Source organism: Protopterus annectens, chromosome 16.part0 (genome assembly GCF_019279795.1).
Source record: "Protopterus annectens isolate FY-2018-M chromosome 16.part0, PAN1.0, whole genome shotgun sequence".
NCBI lineage: Eukaryota > Metazoa > Chordata > Ceratodontiformes > Protopteridae > Protopterus > Protopterus annectens.
This window is the reverse complement of record NC_056750.1, coordinates 633,635,026-633,653,583: the sequence shown is the minus strand read 5'-3', so window position 1 is coordinate 633,653,583 and position 18,558 is coordinate 633,635,026. Positions and strand designations below refer to the sequence as shown.

The window sequence follows — 18,558 nt, the reverse complement described above, 5'->3', positions numbered from 1 at the left end:
CTGCCTTAAGAATCTGGTTTTCTGCTTCCCAGAGGACCTTTTCAAGAAACCAAAAAAAGCGGGAAGAAACTTCGATCCGATGTTGTCACTTTTATTTGTTAACTGATGGGTTCATATTCGAGACTCAGATCAGACTCGAGTACTTCTACCAGATCATTGGATCCTAGAACTCTCAAGCTTCTCCATCTACCCATAATGCCCAGTTAACATAACGTACCTCAAATCTTGTTTGCTGCTTTCAGGTTTCAGACATGGATTCCTAGCTCTTGAATGATTTTTGTGCCATATTCAGAGTTTTCATTCCGTCTGATGTTGTCACTTAATTTTGTTGTTTTAACTTTCTTCTTCCTTCCTCCCATAACTTACTGTTCTTAGCATTCTTTCCTCTTCATTTAGTGCTAAGTTACCATGTTCACTACTCTTTTCATTACCATAGCTGGTATTCCTTTGTACTCTTTGAGTACTTTGTCTGCAATTGTTGGTAGTTTCTCTTTTCTATCCCCTTTTATTTTTTCTCTCTATACTGAACAAAAAAACATTTTTTTTGCTGTTGATATAGACAGGTTGTTTTTCCTTCTAGCATAATTCTGTTGCTTCTCGGCCCTTTTAGCTAAGACCTGCTAACAGAAGTAAGCTAAGCAGCTTCTTCGCCCTTTTATCTAAGCTAACAGAGGCTTCACCTCCTGAGAAAGCTTCAAAGGGCCTGGCACCCACTGTCCGCTCTTACAGGGAGCTGTCGGGAGCATCCTCACTAGCAACTTCATAGCATGGTTCGGCAGCTCCACAGTTGCTGAGAAGAAGAAATTCCAGAAGGTGGTGAGGGTGGCTGAGAAAATCTTGGGTACAAACCTCCCTTCTATTCAGGAGCTTTTCTTTACAAGAGCAAGAAAGAGAACATACAAAATCTTAACTGATTCGACCCATCTGGCCCACGACTGGTTCTCACAACTTGCATCTGGAAAGAGGTATGACAGCTTCTGCTCAAGGACTACCAGATTCGGCAACAGTTTGTAATATACAGCTGTGAGACTTATTAAATTGGACATCAACCATAATACCTGATACATTGAAGCCTGTTTTTTTTTTCTTTTAATCCTGCTGCTCTGAGCAATTACTGCCAATATTACTTTTATGCAGTATGATGGCTATACCGAGTCAGGTCTAAGATTAACAAGTGCAGTAATGTAACTAAACAGCTGCTATTCACTAGTCTGTATTTATTCGCTATTTTAATGGTGGAGGGGTTTGGTGGTGGGTATTTATTATTTATCATTGGACAATGGATATTGAGTGTGTTTTTTGTAATGTGAACTTACCTCTTGCATGTCATGCGTATTATTTTCTTTCTTACGTTATTCGTTGATACTGCTGTATCTGTGTTATTTGCACTGAATTTCTCTCATGAGCTGACATTTGCAGTGTTGTTTAGGCTGCATTTGTGTGGTCCTAAATGACAGTAAAGTTTCTCTGAATCTTCTCCTTGTGTGTTCTTGCTGGTAGTTCCAGGCTTAAGATGTTGGAAAAACACGCTGGGTTTAAAAAGTGTATTTTCTGTGGGCATAAGATCCCACATTCTGATGCCCACAGGGAATATGTGTATTTTCTGGGTCCAGTGCCCCTCAATACTGATTGTAATATTTGTTCACAATTTAATTCTAGGCCCTGATTGATCTCAAAAATAAGTTAATTCTGCAGGGTCTCTTATCTTCTACTTCTTCCTCGTCAATGGCTTGGGCTCCAATCCCTTCAAAAAAATCAGAAAAAGCCAAAGTTGATTCTCAGTCTTAAGAACAAGGAGTCCCAGAAATAGTATTCTGATCAACTCTTGACTTCAGCTCCCTCAACAGAGCCCCCAAGCAAGATTCAGAAAAAGTCTGAGCTGTCAGTCTTGGATCTGACAACTCGAAGTTCAAGGTCTCCATGGATCCGTACCTCCCCTGCTTCCATTGGATCCTATTTCTTACAGGTTTCCCTTCCCATTCCTACCAGAGTCGCCTCAAAAGCATTTTAGGCCTCCTTCCACTATGTCCTCTCTTTGATCCTTCAGAAGCAGATATGGACAGGATTATGAGGAAGATACAGATAGGCATTCTCCCAGCTCCGACCCCTTCTGTGCCTGAGAGCCAATGATTGGCCACTTCCCCTTTGGTATCTCCTTCTCCAATTCGTCTTGTTTTGGAGCTGTTAGATACAAGATCCCTGGGAGTGTCTACTTTGGATCCAAAGAATATTTGCTCTTTGACTCTGATTCCCCTGTGCCGACCTGCACTGAGTGTGTCGGAGCTGGAGGACTGTCGGATCTGAAGCATCGGTGCAGGAGCCATAGGTTTGGAGTCAACTCTGAAGCTCTTGCAGCAATCTCTTCCCCTCAGAGCCTCAGCGCTAGATAACTCAGGTCTAACTCCCTTCTCAGGTGGAGTGCTGATGTGGTTGCAGGAGCCAATGACCCAAGAGATTCCAACTTCAGAACTGTCAGCTTCAGTTTCTCCTAGGCGATTTGCTTTCGTGGTTGTGGAGAGGGATTTCTCTGTTTCTAGAAAACAGTCATCCCTACCCCCATTGGATCAGACAACTGTACCTCATACTGTCCTTGTCTTGAGCCTCAAGCATACCTTATACTGAGACAGCCAGTCTGAGTTAGCATCCATTCTGTCCATCAGATCATTTTTCTCTCTTTTGATACTTCCCCAGAGTGCCCCATTGAGGAAATCCTTCAAAAGAGAACATATAAGAGGAGCCACTTAGATTCCTCCCAGGAGTGTCTCACAGAGGACACCAGTTTTGATGAGGGGAAGGGTCCCCCATATCACCACCTGACGATGTCTCCTTTGAAGACATCCTTGAGCTCTTGAAACAAAAAGGTGGTTGGTCTTTGATACCCCCCTCCAAAGAAGAATCTGTGTTCTTGGAGTCTTTTAGGTTTGGCTCATCTGCTTTCTGGGTGACCCTCCTCCCCAGCTGATGAGCTCATTGACTTGGTCTGTCAGCAGGCATGGAAGGCACTGTTGAGCCAATACGTAAAAGACTGGATAGATTCTTGCTCCCTCTAAAGACCATGTGCACTGGAGAAAGGGAGTACCAGTTGATGCCATAGTTGTGGCTGTAGCCACAAGAAAGGAACTAGACAAGCAGAGTTCTTCTGTCCATCCCCCTAACAGGGAGTCTAAAGTATTGGGCAGATTTGGGAAGCGTGTTTATGCTTCAATGCTCTTTGCTCTTAGGAAGCTGAATTACTTGGCACATTTTAGGAGACTGCAGAGGGAATTTATCAAGGAGCTTACCAGATCTCTTTCTGAGTCCATGTCCTCTGAGGATGGCAACAGGATCTCCTCTCACCTGACCACCCTGCAATCTATCTCAGATACATTCATGAGGTTGATTTCCTGTGCTGCAGACAGTTCCTCACTGTTACAGTTTATGCATACAGATCTGGAAGACATGGATCAGCTCACTGAGCACAGACTAATAGTTAAACCTTCCTGCTATCCAACATGCTGATTGAAAAGTTCTGCTCTAGTTTGTACTCACAAAAAGCTCCACTTTTATGCATGAGTTCCTACAGACCAGTTGCTGAATGAGTGTAAGCTTCCTAAGGTACAAAACTACCTGGGCTGTAAACAGCATTCAAAAGGAGAGCCTCATATTTTCCATTGACCACCAGAGGGCACTAGTTACACTAGCTATCCTGGAATGAATTCAGAGAGAGAGACACTCTCTCAGTGAGCCAATACATGTCTTCCAGATTTGTATGCATAAACTGTAACAGTTGACTTTGAAAAAGCATTAGTATGCCGATTCATTTACAATAGATAAACTTGTTGATTTAAGACGAGATGTGCTTAGTAAAACCACAGGGGTGTCTATATACAAGTATTTCTTATTTATCTTGCTGTTCTTTATATATACAAGACTGTTGTTGTTTAGATCTATATGCACGGACTGTTTAACTTGGTTTTGAAATGGCAAGTGTATGCAGACTCATTCGAAATAGATATATTTGCTGATTAGTTACAAGTTTTGTTAAGTGGAAGCCATGGGGGTGAGCATATAAGTATTTTTTACAAATTTTGTTGTTTTTTTTTTTTTTTTTTTTTATGGGAAGGTTGTAGAAATTCAAACAGAAATGGCATAGTGATGCAGTCCTTATGTTTACATCTTGAAGGGGTTATTGAGCAGCCTTATATGTGTTTATTTGCTAGCTCTTATGACTTCCATTAGGGGTGTCTGTCTGCTCTTAATATGATTATGCTTTTGATAGTATGAGTACTGTTTGTTATATATAAACATGTATGTATACTTTATTCAGGAACATTATATGTTGATTTTACCAGCTTTTCAGCTTTGCATCATAGGCTGAATGTTTTATATTTGTTTTTGTGATGAATGTTCTCTTTGGGATTTTGCAAGCTGGAGTTTAGGTCAGGTGACTAGTAAAACTGAAGAGTCAGGTGATTGTTTTATATGTCATGTGACTACTAGTATTTTTATTGATTTATGGAGACTTAAATACAAGCATTTTGAGATGTTATTTTATTGTATCTGAAGAAACGTTGTGGAAGCAGCGCAAAACCACTTATACTTCATTAAACTCAAGTTATCTTTTAACTGCCATGTTTACTGCCTCCTTGGTTTTGCCTTTCCAAAGTTAAAGTCATTCTGTCTCCGAGTGCAAACAAGAGGGAAAGACTGTGTTGGCTGTGGGCATATGTTTTTCTGCCCCTCAAAGGCCTTTTGCTAGGAACCAAAGAGGTGTCAGAAGGAGGTGGTTTAAGAAGTCCCAGAGTCCTTTCCAGGTTTCACGTGGAGATAGTTCTCCCAGAGGCAGGGATGTGTAACTGAAATGGAAGACTCTGTCCTTGCAGCAGATGTGGTCCACAGAACCAGTGATCTAGAGATTCTTTCTCAGATAGGCCCTGTCAGCACTCCTGAATGAAGGCCTGAATGATACGCTCTTGAGGCAATCGGGGAGGTCACTTATCCCTGCACCTGAAAGCCTGGCTGTATATCGCAAAAGACTCGTGGGTGCAGAGGATTATATCCAGATGTTATACAATACCATTTTCCCTAGCCTTGTCCCACAGTTTTGAAGAAAATCTCTGATGTTCCAGTCAGAGGGAAGCAGCATCTCTAGAAATAAAAAGCTGCTAGAAAAAAAGAGTCATCCAAGAGGTCTCCCAGACCAAGGATGAGAGGGTCTGGAACTTGCTCAAGATTCTTCTTAGTGCTAAAAAAGACAGACGATGTGAAACCTATTTTGGATCTCAGCAAGTTAAATCAATTTGTTCAGTATAGAAAGTTGTGGATGGTCATGGTTCAGTCCATTTTGTCTCTGCTGCAAAAAGATGATTGGATGTGCTTGATAGATATTCAAGATCCTTATTACCACATCAAAATGAACAGGCACTCCAGAAGATACCTACATTTCCCGCTGGGAGCCAGTCACTACCAGTTCAGAACACTGCCCTTTGGTCTCACCACAGACCCCAGGGTGTTCACCAAATGCATGGCAGTAGTAGCAGCTCACTTGAGACTGCTGGGATTCCAGGTGTTTCCATATCTAGACGACTGGCTGCCCCAACCAGGCATCAACTGATACAGGCAAGTGACTAGTTGCACAGTTTTGTTCTCATCTGGGAGTAACAGTCAATTACAACAAATCTCACCTCAGCTCTAGTCAGAGTCTGAAGTTCATAGGGGCTCATTTGGACACAGTCAGTCAGATAGCCTGTCTTCCTTGCACTAGAATAAACACTGTGGAGTCGCAGGTAAAGAAAGTGATCCAAAATTCATGTCTTGCAGCCCAGCTGATTCTACAGGCTTTGGGTTCCATGACAGCAGCTATCATCTTTGTTCCAATGGCCAAGTTCTGTATGAGAATCCTTCAGTGGACTCTGTCAACTCAGTGGTCTATTCTGAAACATCCATTATCCATGCCAATCAAGGTCACTCAAGTGTGCCGAAGATTTCTTCTGTGATGCATTCATTCGAACCAGCTCTGTGACAACCCCTCTCTGGGCCAGTAATCAAGGAGCCTGAATCCTCATCACTGACACTGGAGAGGGATGTGCACTTGGAATACAAATGGATTCACTCAGTGTTTTCAGATGCAAACCTCTCTGCATCAAGCACAATTTCCCTTAAGAGCACACAGGAATCACACTCAGTCCGGGGTCTGGATTTCTCTAAGCCCTCAGGCGAGTGTCCAAGCCAAGACCTCCAGCACCCTTTCTTTAAGTCCAGTGTTTGATGACCCTGCTCCAAGTAGCTGACACACTAACACACACACACACACACACACACACACACACACACACACACACACACACACCTGGCTCAGATTTACCTGCTGTGCACCCTTTTGCCCAGAGTATAAGGTAGTGACCACTGCCACCAGACACCCCACAATCAACTACTCTAAGGCCCTTAACAAAGGGTGTCCAATTATACTGTGTAGTATTAATACTAATACAAATGGTATTAGTTAACCAGGACAACTAGGCCTTCAGGAGAGGCTCACACAGTGTCAGCAAATAAATATAAGCACACTCAAAGGTTAAATACATTTTACAAGGGCCAGCCATAATAAAGTTTATTTAATAATAAATAATAAAAGAGTATGAAAATGCTGTATGTATATTCACAGTAAACCACAGAGTTCAGATCACAGGAAATATTGAAAAGAACATTGATGGACAGACTCAGACAACTAAAGAAAAACAATATCTAAACTAAGCTTCACTATATTCCTGACTGAATCTAGGAGAATTACTATTTCCTAATAACTTACTTGATAGAGTAAGGCACAATGAAATACATGAGTCTTTCTAGTCAGGTTCCCCAAAACAGAATACTCCCTCCTTAGAGATTACTCCCTGTTAAATATAATATCCAAGAATGACCTCATATGGTCACCTGACTGTAGGTTCTGACGCTATTCCCCTTTGAAGTTGAGACAGGAATTTATTATACATGGCTACAATACACATCTAAATGTTTATGGCAGTGCCTGGGGCTTCCCCTCTTTTTACTGAGCTAATGAACAAAAGCTTCTTCCAAACCCACAGTTTCTGGTCCTATTCAGCACTGTGGTGTGCTGTTTTAATGGTTTAACAGCTCATTTACATTTCCCTTATTTTCCTTAAAGTAAGCTAGGTGGTTAACATTTGCTATCCCAGAGTCCTCTATTAAAACATATACATTTAACTCAGTTACAGTAATACATATGCATTTCTTTTCATTCCAGCATGGTGCACTGTTGATGCATTCTAACACAAGCAAACCTCACAAATACATTTTCAGCTCTGTACAAATCAGTTTGATATACAAATGGCATATAATTATTTACAAAATTCCAGCTAGCTGTGTTGGCACAAGTCATACATCCATGCCGTACTTATTCTAGCATGGCTGGCAGTACCTCCTATTGTCACAAGCTTCACGAAGGCCATTCCCTTTGTTTTTCCCCTTCCTAAGGCCATGGTGACTAGGGATGCCTTTCAGCTCGGGTGGGGGGTACTATGCGGGAAGAACAGTCCAAGGTATGTGGTCCCCTGAAGAGGCCAAGATGCATATCAATGTCCTGGAGATGAGAACTGTCCTTCTAGTATTGCAAGCCTTTCAAGATACTCTCCCATCTGGGACAGTTGCCATCCAGACAGACAGTATGTTAGTGGTCTGGTAAATCAACAAACAGGGTGGAACCAAGTCATATCCACTTTGTCCGGAAACAATGAGAGTGTGGCTGTAAGGCAGTCTCTTACAGTCTCTTTCTAATGGCAGTGCACATCCTGGGGAAATCCAAAATGATTGCAAACAAACTAAGCAGATCCATTCTGATGCCTCATGAGTAGTGTTTCAACGTTAAAGTGGCAAAGAAAATTTTCCTTCAGTGGGGCCAGCCATGCTGTTTTCTAGTTGCCTCTCCCCTAAACAACAATTGCAGCAGGTTCTTTGCTCTTAAGCATCCATCAGGGGAGACACCGAGAGACGATTGACCTTCCTGTCTCCTGTATGTTTTTTCACCCTTACATCACATTCCCAAGTTTCTTCAGAAAGTAGTTTTGTTGAATAGCACACTTATCCTTATTGCACCTTTTTGGCCTGGTCAGATTTGGTTCCCGTTCCTCTGGCCTCATCTTCTACCTTCACGCTAAATTTAGATCCAAGTCCAGACCTGCTGTCTCACCCGACAGGTATGACCCACCTGGAAATAGGCCTCAAACTGACCACATGGTGTCTCCATTTCTACTGATTACTAGACCGCCCAGGCTGTCCTCCCCAGTCCATCATATTTTGCTATCTTCCCATCAGGCTAGAAAGACTTTCAAGAGCAAATGGAAATCTAAAAGGTTTGTTTTCTAGGCCTTTAGCAGAGATCTGGACCCTTTTTCAGTGCCTGTGCCAGTGATGCTTGAATTTGAATTTTTAGCTTCAGTTTTTAATGAAGGAGCTAGTTTCTCAACTATTACAGTTCAGTTGGCTGCCATTTCTAATTTCCACATGGACAAAAGTGACTGTACATTAGCCTGTTGTAAACTATGCAAGGCCTTTCTCAAGAGAGCCTTTTTGTTTAGACATCCGTTAAAAGATCTTGCCCCTCCCAGGTATTTAAATATTATGCTTCAGCCCTTAACTTAATCTCCCTTTGTACCTTCAGCCAAACCAGACCTAAAATTTTTATCTTGGAAAACCATTTTTCTATTGGCTATTGCATCAGGTAGAAGAGTATCTGAACTTTGGGCGCTGCTTTCAAAGCTTCCTTACCTAATTTTTCACAAAGAGAGGGTGTCATCATGAACTAACACTTCCTTTTCACCTAAGGGTAGCATCAGAGTCAAATATTAACCAGGTCATTATTCTCCCAGTTTTCTTTACCCATTTTTCAAAGAAAGGAGATTATATGTTACAGGTGTTGGACATGCATAGACAATTTTGTTTCTACCTTCACACAACCAAAGAATTTAGGACGTCTGACCAGTTATTTCCTTTTATCCTATCAAATGGCTGACTGACTGTATAACCTTTGTCTGTGGTAAATTGGATTAATCTTTACCAAAACCTCCCAGAGCTCATTCCACAAGATCTATGACAGTTTTTTCAGCTTTTTGGTCCAGAGCATATTTAGATGATGTTTGTGCAGCTGCAACTTGGGCTAATTCTGACACTTTCTTTGCTCATTACAAGTTGGATTTGATTTCCAGGAACAGAGCGGCCTTTGCCTCGGAATATCCTTCCATAAAGGCCTCCCAAGGTTACAGTAGATGAGGACTGTGTCCCACCATTTGAGGAACGAATGAAAAATGACAAAATCCGATAAAACAGTTATGTACTCACCATAACATTTCAGCTGTATTGTCCTTTTTCATTCTTCCTGAACTCTGGGCCCACCTACTCCCTCCTCTTTGCTTCTGGAAAGATCTAAGAGTTATACAGGAACCTATGTTGTTTGTTTGAGCTCCAGCTTCCCATTTTCTTTTCTGTTTCTGATATTTTCTATAATAGGATGTCCTGCTATATCTAGAGGCAGCAAACTCAATCTGAGATATGTTAGGTTGGCAGTGCATTATGGGTAAAGGGAGGAACTCCAGAGTTTTAGAACCAATGATATGGTAGAAGCGGCAGAGGTTGAGGAAGAATGAAAATGGACAGTGTAGATGGATAGATACAGAACTTTTTTTTTTCCCATAAGTCACAGGAGTTAGTTCTGGACACTTCTGGAGAAAGACCATCCCATCTAATGGTGGACATCACCCTAGGGGCAGAGGTGGGCTGCAGATCCCGGGCTTTTAGGGGTCCCTTCTCTGAGAGACCATATCAGCAGTCCCGAATGTTTGCCTGACTGCTATTCTCTGAATGTGGTCAGGGGTACTTATGCTTGTACTCATCAGCCAGGATGTCCATCACTTTGATGTCCTTGTGCAAAGGATAGTGACCAGAGGCTATTTCATTCCATTTCTTTAGCCCCCTTAAGATGTCCTTGTGCAAAGGATAGTGACCAGAGGCTATTTCATTCCATTTCTTTAGCCCCCTTCACCCTTAGACAGTTTCTAAGAAATTGAATCACCCAAGAGATCCCACAAGACCAGAGAGGGTCCAGAATTTCCTCAAAATTCTTTTTAGTGGCAAAGAAGAATGGGGATTTGAAACCAGTGGTTGGACCTAAGTCATCTAAACAAGTTTGTGAAACAGACAAAATTCTGGATGGTTATGGTACAATCTATCCTTCCTTTAATAAGGAGGATCAACTGGATGTGTTTGATCGACCTCCAGGATGTGTACTATCACATAAAGATAGACAGGCAATCCAAGAGGTTTATTTCTCTTCCAGCTGGGGGCTAGTAATTTCCAATTCAGAGGACTACCCTTGGGTCTCACCATAGGCAACCCCCCCCCCCCCGGGTGTTCACCAAGTGCATAGCAGTGGTTGCAGCTCACCTCAGACTGCAAGGGTCCCAAGTGTTCTTTTATCTGGATAACTGGCTCATCACTTCTCCCTCCAGGAATCCACTTGTTCAGGCCAGAGACTCCTTGCTCCTTCTTCCTTCAGTTCTGGGCATCAGCCAAGACCAAGCTTCTGCCCATTCATACCATGGAATTCATTGGAGCACTTGTAGATATGGTACTTCAGATTGTCAAACTTCCTCAAGTCAGGGTTGCTACAATTCACAAGGCAGCGTTAGCTGTTCTGTCTTGTCAGAAGCCACCAGCAGGACTGATTCTATACCTCCTAGGTTCCATGTTTGTAGTGGTCACTCTGATTTCTCTTGCTGCGTAGTCCATGAGAGTACTCTAGTGCACCCTGTCGGTCCAGTGCTCCGTCAGATGTCAACTCACATCCTTTCAAGTCTCACTCACAAAGATCTGCAGGTCTCACATCCAGTGGTGGCTGGATTCACTGGTTAGGTCTCCGGGACATCCATTTGTTCTACCTTCATCTCAGGCCACAGTGACCAGGGATGCTTCCCAGCTGGGGGGGGAGGATGGTGGCGGCATTTGCAGAGGCCACTCTTCACATCAACATTTTTAGAGATTAAAGCAATCCTCCTAGCATTGTAGTCAGTCCAGGATACTCTCCTCTCAGATGAGATTTATATCCAGATGGACAACATGGCAGCAGTTTGGTACATCAGCAGACAGAGGAACACAATCCTACTGCTTATGTCGAGAAGTCATGAGGGTGTGGCAATGGGTGAGGTTATCTCACTACTGTCTGATAGTAACACACATTCCAGGGAAGTCCACTGTTCTAGTGGACAGGTGAGCATGTCTGTCCTCCTCCTTCATGAGAGGTCAGTGAATCTGGAAGTACCAGATCAAGTTTTCACCCATTGGGGTCAATCTTGATGTAACTATTTGAATCTCCCTGCAGCACCAAATGCAGCAGGCCCTGATCTCCTGGGAGGGTGGGAAGGAGCCACTGAGGGATGCTGTGATCCACAAATGGCCCCCAAGATTCCTGTACTCTTTCCCCTACCCCTCTGATTCCAAATGTCCTTCAGAAAGCACTGGCAAGAAAAGCCACAGTGATCTTCATCGCCCCTTTTTGGCCTCATCTCCTACAAACTTACTGGGAGATGAGCTCAGCTCCAGATCTCCTGTCTCACCCATTAGGTTTGCCTCACCTGGACACGGTTTCTCCCATTCCATTGATGGCTAGACAGTCCAGGTTTTCTTCCTCAGTCATCCACATTTTGTTCTCTTCTCAGAGACTCTCTGTCATGTAGAGCTGTAAAAGTAAGTGGAAAATATTCTATTTCTGGTTCTCCACTAAAAATATAAATCGCTTCTTAGCTCCTTTCACAAACATTTTGTACTTTCTAGCATCTCTCTAACATGGCATAGCTAGTTACTTCACTGCTAAGGTGCAATTTGCTACTATATCTTCTTTTCTTATCAGGAAAAAAAATCACATCCCCATCACATCCCTTAGATTACCCAGAGTTTTTCTCAGGGGTACCTTTCTTTTTTGCCCTCCACTCAGGAACCCAGTATCTCCTTGGGGACCCTACTATCTTGTTCCAGGCTTTAACTGAAGCCCTTTTGAACCTGCAACCAAAGTTGACTTAAAATTCTTGTTGTGGAAAACTTAATTTTTAGCAGCCATCACCTCTGCCAAGAAAATTTCCGAACTCACCCATTATTTATTATCCCCCCATCTGGTCTCCCTCAAAGACAGGGTATCTTTAAGGGCAAACCCCTGTTTTATCCCTAAGGTGGCGTTTGAATCATCTGTCAATCTATTAATCAATCAACCTCTGCCATGACCATCCCCTCTGCCAATAAAATTTCAGAATTCACCCATTATTTATTAACCCCCCCCCCCAATCTGGTCTTCCTCAAAGATAGGGTATCTTTAGGGGCAAACCCCTGTTTTATCCCTAAGGTGGCTTTTGAGTCATCTATCAATCTATTAATCAAGCAACCTTCCAGAATTCTTTTCATTCTTTTCCAACAAGGGTGAACACATGCTGCACTTGGTGGATGTGCATCATCAGCTGCATGTCTATTTGCACTGTACTAAGACGATTAGAAAGACTGATAAGTTATTTGTCTCTTTCTTCATTCAAAATGAGTAAGGGAGTGTGCAAGGTAACCCTGTCACATTGGCTGTCGGACTTCATCACCCACATCTGCAAAGAAGAGGTTTTATCATTAGCCAAAACCTCCTAAGGCTCACTCAACAAGATCTGTATCTACTTCTACAGATTTCTTCTCCAGGGTATATCTTGATGACATATGTGTTGCTGCTACTTTGTCCAAGCACTCACAATCTAGGTCAAGAGCCTCCTTTGGTTTGGCTGTGCTCTGGAATATCCTTCGATGATGCCTCCCAAGTTTTCAAGTAGCTGGGGACTCTGTCCCATCTTGTTGAGAAATGGACAGAAGAGAGCATCAGATATAAAAGTTACATATTTACCATAATGATAGATCTGTGTTGGTTGCTTTTGTTCTTCCATAACTACACCCCTTCCTTCCTTTTTATCCTTTTTCACTGATTCCTGGAGTGATAATGCTGAGACTTCGCTGTTTTCTTGGCTATTGTTAAACACTGGGAAGTTACTTCTCTCTCTCTCTGTTTCTAGTGTTGTGGGAAAACTCAATCTGTGGTATATTTCTGCTTATAAGGGGGTTATGGGTAAGGGGAGAAGCCTGAGCATTGGATCCAAAGCTTGTGAGTGGCCCAAGTTAAATCTGATTTGGATCTGAAGACCCCATCTGTTGAGGAAGGCTGGAAGCAGTCAGCACAGATCTATTGTTATGTTAAGTACATAAATTTAATTTTTTAGATTCCTCTTGAGGATCAGAAGAGTAAAGGAAGATGAATGTTTCATGTTTAAAAAATTATGAATGGATAATAGGTATAGACTAAAACTTGTGAAGTGAAGACATAGAAGAGGCATAAGGAGGAACTATTTCTTAAAAACATTGATGCCATGTTGCTATTTAGTACCAGAAGAAATAATTTCTATAAAAAGTATAATTAAATAGGACAGAAGGGAAAGAAATGATAATGGCAGTATGACCTCAAGCAGAGTAGAAACTGGAAAGCTTGACACTGTTTTCCTTGCATTTCAGAATATTTTACCACATTTACTGATACTGATTGACTGTTTAGAAAATGTACATCGCTCTTTTCTCATACTTTTAGAGCATTTTGTGTAATTTTCAGAACTAGGAGTACAGCCAAGGTAGGTGCAACTAATGTATGCCAGCATAAATTAGCATGTAGACTTTTGTGTATAATAGTGGCCATGGGTCAGTCACAACTTTGTCATAAAATGAGAAGCTGCTTTTGCATCAGTGATGTTTGATTGTACTCTGATTGCTGTGCTTGTCTGTTGCAGGGACTTACAAGTTTCAAAAGACAGAGTTGAGAAAGGAGGGCTTTAATCCGAATGTCATAAAAGACCGACTTTATTTCCTGGATTCCAATAACAGGAGATACATATCACTGAATGAAGAGATCTTCCAAGGCATTCAGTCAGGAAAACTGAAACTGTAAACCAAAGTAGATAAACAATCTACCTCACTAACTAGACTGCTTGCAGCGGTCAGAGCTGACTCTGCTGAAAAGTGTAAAATCAAAAAAGGATGATTGCAAGATAACAGGGTAATTTCAAGCAGTGTCAGCATGCCATCTCTGAATCAGTACAAAAAAGCAAAATATTTGTCTATTTCAGAAATTTAGTTTTCCATGAAAACGTCAGTGTCGGAGGAGGTAAAGAAAAGCCTCTAAGACATAAAGTTGGTGCTTCCGAGGGCTTTGATGTTTGTCTTCTCATCATGACTTTCATGTTCCCACACAGTAAATAGATGCAGACTCTGCTTTATTATCCTGTCATTTTATGTATTTATTTATTCTTTGTTAACCTGGAAGTTGTCTGAGCCAAGAACACATTTACATCTGAAATCTGCAAGTGAAACTGAGAATGTACGTATGACCATCACACATCAGCTTTACATAATTTACAAAACAGATGGTCTCATTTTCATGCATGTATATAAATGGACAAAACACATACTTTGTACCATGTCATATCAGAACTATATTGAGAACTTCTCAGACGATGTAGTTATTAGATGCTCAGAAAAGAAGAGAGTAATTTTTTGCTGTGTTTTAATTTTCTGTGGAAGTAAGGAGGGTATGGGGGTTCTTGTTGAATCATTCTCAGCTCCATCATGTCGATGCAGTAGTGATCGACACTGAAAAGTTCAGTCACAAAACTGTGCAATACTCTTTTAACATAAAACAAAATCAAAATTTATTTTATAAAGCACTTTAAATGTACCCCCCCCCACTCCTTATCCATTAATTGTGCCATTTCTACATGACTTGGAGTTAGGTGAATTCTCTAACATAACAGGGTTTTAATAGTACACACGTCTAAGCATCCATAATTCAGTGATAGCATTGTTGAGTGTTGATCATTACTACAGTGAATATAAAAAGTATACACATCCCTGTTAAAATGCCAGGTTTTGTGATATAAAAAATGAGACCACAGTAAGTCATTTCAAAACTTTGCCCATGTTTAATGTGACCTATAAGCTGTACAGTTCTGTTGAAAAACAAACAAATCTGTTAGGGAAAAAAATGTAAAAAAAAAATAAAAAACGTACAAGCTGGTTGTATAAATGTGCACACCCTTAAACTAATACGTTGTTGTATGTGCACACCATTAAACTAATACTTTGTCGAGGCACCTTTTGATTTAATTACAGCATTCAGTCTTCTTGGGTAGGAGTCTATCAGCATTGCACATCTTGACTTGGCAATATTTGCCCACTCTTCCATGCAAAAGCACTCCAAATCTGTCAGATTGCGAGGGCATCTCTTCTTCAGGTTACCCCACAGATTTTCTATTCGATTTAGGTCTGGGCTCTGGCTGGGCCATTCCAAAACTTGAGTTTTCTTCTGGTGAAGCCATTCTTTTGTTGATTTGGATGTATCCTTTTGGTCATTGATGTGCTGAAAGGTGAAATTCCTCTTCATCTTCAGCTTTCTAGCAGACGCCTGAAGGTTTGGGGCCAAAAGTGACTGGTATTTGGAACTGTTTATAATTCCCTTCACCTTGACTAAAGCCGCAGTTCCAGCTGAAGAAAAGCAAACCCAAAGCAGAAGCCCCAGTTCCAGCTGAAGAAAAGCCAATCCAAAGCATGATACTGCCACCACCATGCTTCACCACGGGGATGGTGTTCTTTTGATGATGCGAAGTGTTGTTTTTGTATCAAATGTACCTTTTGGAATTGTGACCAAAAAGTTCAACCTTGGTCTCATCAGACCATAAGACATTTTCCCACATGCTTTTGCGAGATGTGATATATTGTTTTACAAATTTATACGGGCTTGGATGTTTTTCTCTGTAAGAAAAGGCTTCCGTCATGCAACCCTACCCCATAGTCCAGACATATGGAGAATACAGGAGATTGTTGTCACATGTAGTATACAACCAGTACTTGCCAGAAATTCCTGCAGCTCCTTCAGTGTTGCTGTAGGTCTCTTAGCAGCCTCCCTGACCACTTTTTGTCTTGTATTTTCATCAATTTTGGCGGGGCATCAAATTCTTTGCAATGCCACTGTTGTCCCATATTTTCTCCACTTTTTGTTTACTTTTTTCACTGTGTTCCATGGTATATCCAGTGCTGTCAATATTTTTTTGTGCCCGTCTCCTGACTGATACCTTTCAACAATGAGATCCCTTTGATGTTTTGTAAGCTGTCTGCAAAGCATGGCTTTTGCTGTAGCAGGGTGCCCGGCACTATCCCATATTCTTCAACCTTATACCCCCATAGAACCCTTAGATCTTCCTACCAAAACCTAATCACCATCCAAAAACCCAAGCACCCAGCTGGTCAGCTTCTGGTATCCTTTACCTTAGCTAAAAAGTGGAATGCTCTCCCCTCCACATTGAGGACCTGTGACAACCTTGAAAACTTTAAAACTCTACTTCATTCCTATCTTTATTTAAACAGGAAATGCAACTGTACTCTTCACCCCACCTTACCTCTCAAGCTCTCCTCCGGTTATACTCCTGGCTAACCTCTCACCTAGCTAACTCACAAATGTAGATTATATATTTAACTAAACTAAACTGTAAAATCTAGCCACTATGCTATATGCCTGTCTTTCTCACCTAAACAAAATTGTAATTGTTTGTTTTCTTTGCTGAATGCTGTTGTTTGTAATGCAAAGTTTCTTTATAATTATTCATGTAACTAAATTATGTATTGGAGCTTTTCTCCCTGGCCCTCCACTGAAAATCGGCTCCCCGAGCCCAGTGGACCGCCCCGGTCATCAAACTGGAATAAATAATAAATAAATATAAATATGTCAAGAAAATACTACTAGGAAAGCTGAACTTTATTTGGGGTTAATCAGAGTCTCTCTAATTGATGGCAGGTGTGTACCCAAAAAGACTGAATGTTGTAATTAAATCAAAAAGTGCTTCAACAAAGTATTAGTTTAAGGGTGTGCACACTTATGCAACCAGCTTATTGTATGTTTTTTATTTTTTATATTTTTTCCCCTAACAGATTTGTTTGTTTTTCAATTGAATCGTACAGACTATAGGTCACATTAAAGGTGGGAAAAGTTTTGAAACTATTTATTATTTTTTTATATCACAAAAACCTGGCAATTTAACAGGAGTGTGTATACTTTTTATGCCCACTGTACCTTAAACTTCTGCCTGGCACCCTGTTTTATCAGCTTCTGCTTCCAAGGTGGCATGAAACTACATTTATTTTCTGTCCCCGTGAAGATTAAAATGCAAAGATGCTTTCTACTCCAAGCCTTGAATGTTGTCACTCGACCCATTTCCTTCATTGTGCACAAGTTGTATTATTTTGCATGTGTTTGTCTACATGTGTGTGTGTAAAATAATAATTGTATTAGAAGTCAGAAAGTTATTTCTGTAATTAATTTTATTTCAGATTTTATATAGTATATTTTTAGCCTTTATCCCTGCTTCTGTGAAAGTTAAGGGCTATAATTCTGTTAAACTCAGAACAAACCTGCCTAGTTTATGGCAGTGAGTGTGAAGCTACAAGCAAAGCTTTTACCTTTCAGAAAAACTCAACCAAGTGATGCATCAGTCAACTGCAGTATACATTATAATGCAGGTGTACTTGCAAGATAGCATTTTCTCTGGTTCTTAAGGCCCAATAAATTTATCCTGTACTGGGACATAGAAAAATATAAAATGTGAAGAGCAGTTTATTTAGATAAATGTATTTCTTCAAAAGTGTTAGGCAGCCTTAATGTGACTATACCATCAATAAGCATACTGTAGTGCCTTCTTAATTTTACTGGATTAAAAATGAAAACAGAACTTGCCAATCCAGGTACTATATATTTTCTGCACTGTTAGGGAATTGATTAGTTCTACCCGCAACTTTATTATTCATCTTTAATCAGTTTAGAGTCACCACAGAAGTCTGTCTTGTAAATTAAAGGAATATTGCATACTTAGGTTCTCTCTGATCTGGGTTGTTTTTGTATACAAATGACCACTGACCTGATCTCAAGCAGTTGCTTTTTTTCTGTCAAATAATTTAAAAAATGGTGATTTGGGTTGATAGGAGAATGCTGTAATGCCTGAAATGGCCATAGTTAGTGTGCTTCTTGTAATAAACTTCCATTCATCTGTTTTATAAATCGCTACTGCTGGGGTGGGATGCAGTGGTAGCAAGCTGAGCAAGTAGAGTTCATTACCCAATAACAGTCTTCAGCTAAGCCTTGAGGATCCTTGGGTGTTCCCTGATAAACTGTGAGGTGTAATGCCTCCAATATATCCTAGTCTGACCCAGTACTGCCTCCTAGTGGATCGTACCTGTTATTCCTCTTCCAGGTTGCATCATCAGAGGTTGCGCATCTCATCTTAACTAACTCGTCTTCGTCCAGAGTAGAAGTGGCTGTACTCAGAGATCCTCCTGGATGGCTGAAGTCCTCATTGTATCACACAGAGTGAGCCCAGCTAACCAGAAAAGGGCTCTTATTTCTGACGCTTGTATCTAATCTCATCCTTTCGCTACCAGGGGTTCATGACCAATGTATTT

The 18,558-nt window shown here is 41.1% G+C and overlaps 1 protein-coding gene across 1 annotated transcript in view; it reads left to right on the top strand.

Moving 5' to 3' along the window:
- The window catches only part of SLC27A4 (solute carrier family 27 member 4), a 736,182-nt gene extending 721,175 nt beyond the window's left edge, over nt 1-15,007 (top strand). The window contains exon 13 of the mRNA XM_044058859.1: nt 13,845-15,007. Within this exon, the coding sequence (XP_043914794.1) occupies nt 13,845-14,002 (158 nt within the window). The 3' untranslated portion in view covers nt 14,003-15,007. The remainder of the gene's footprint in view (nt 1-13,844) is intronic.
- Nucleotides 15,008-18,558: the final 3,551 nt, after the last annotated feature.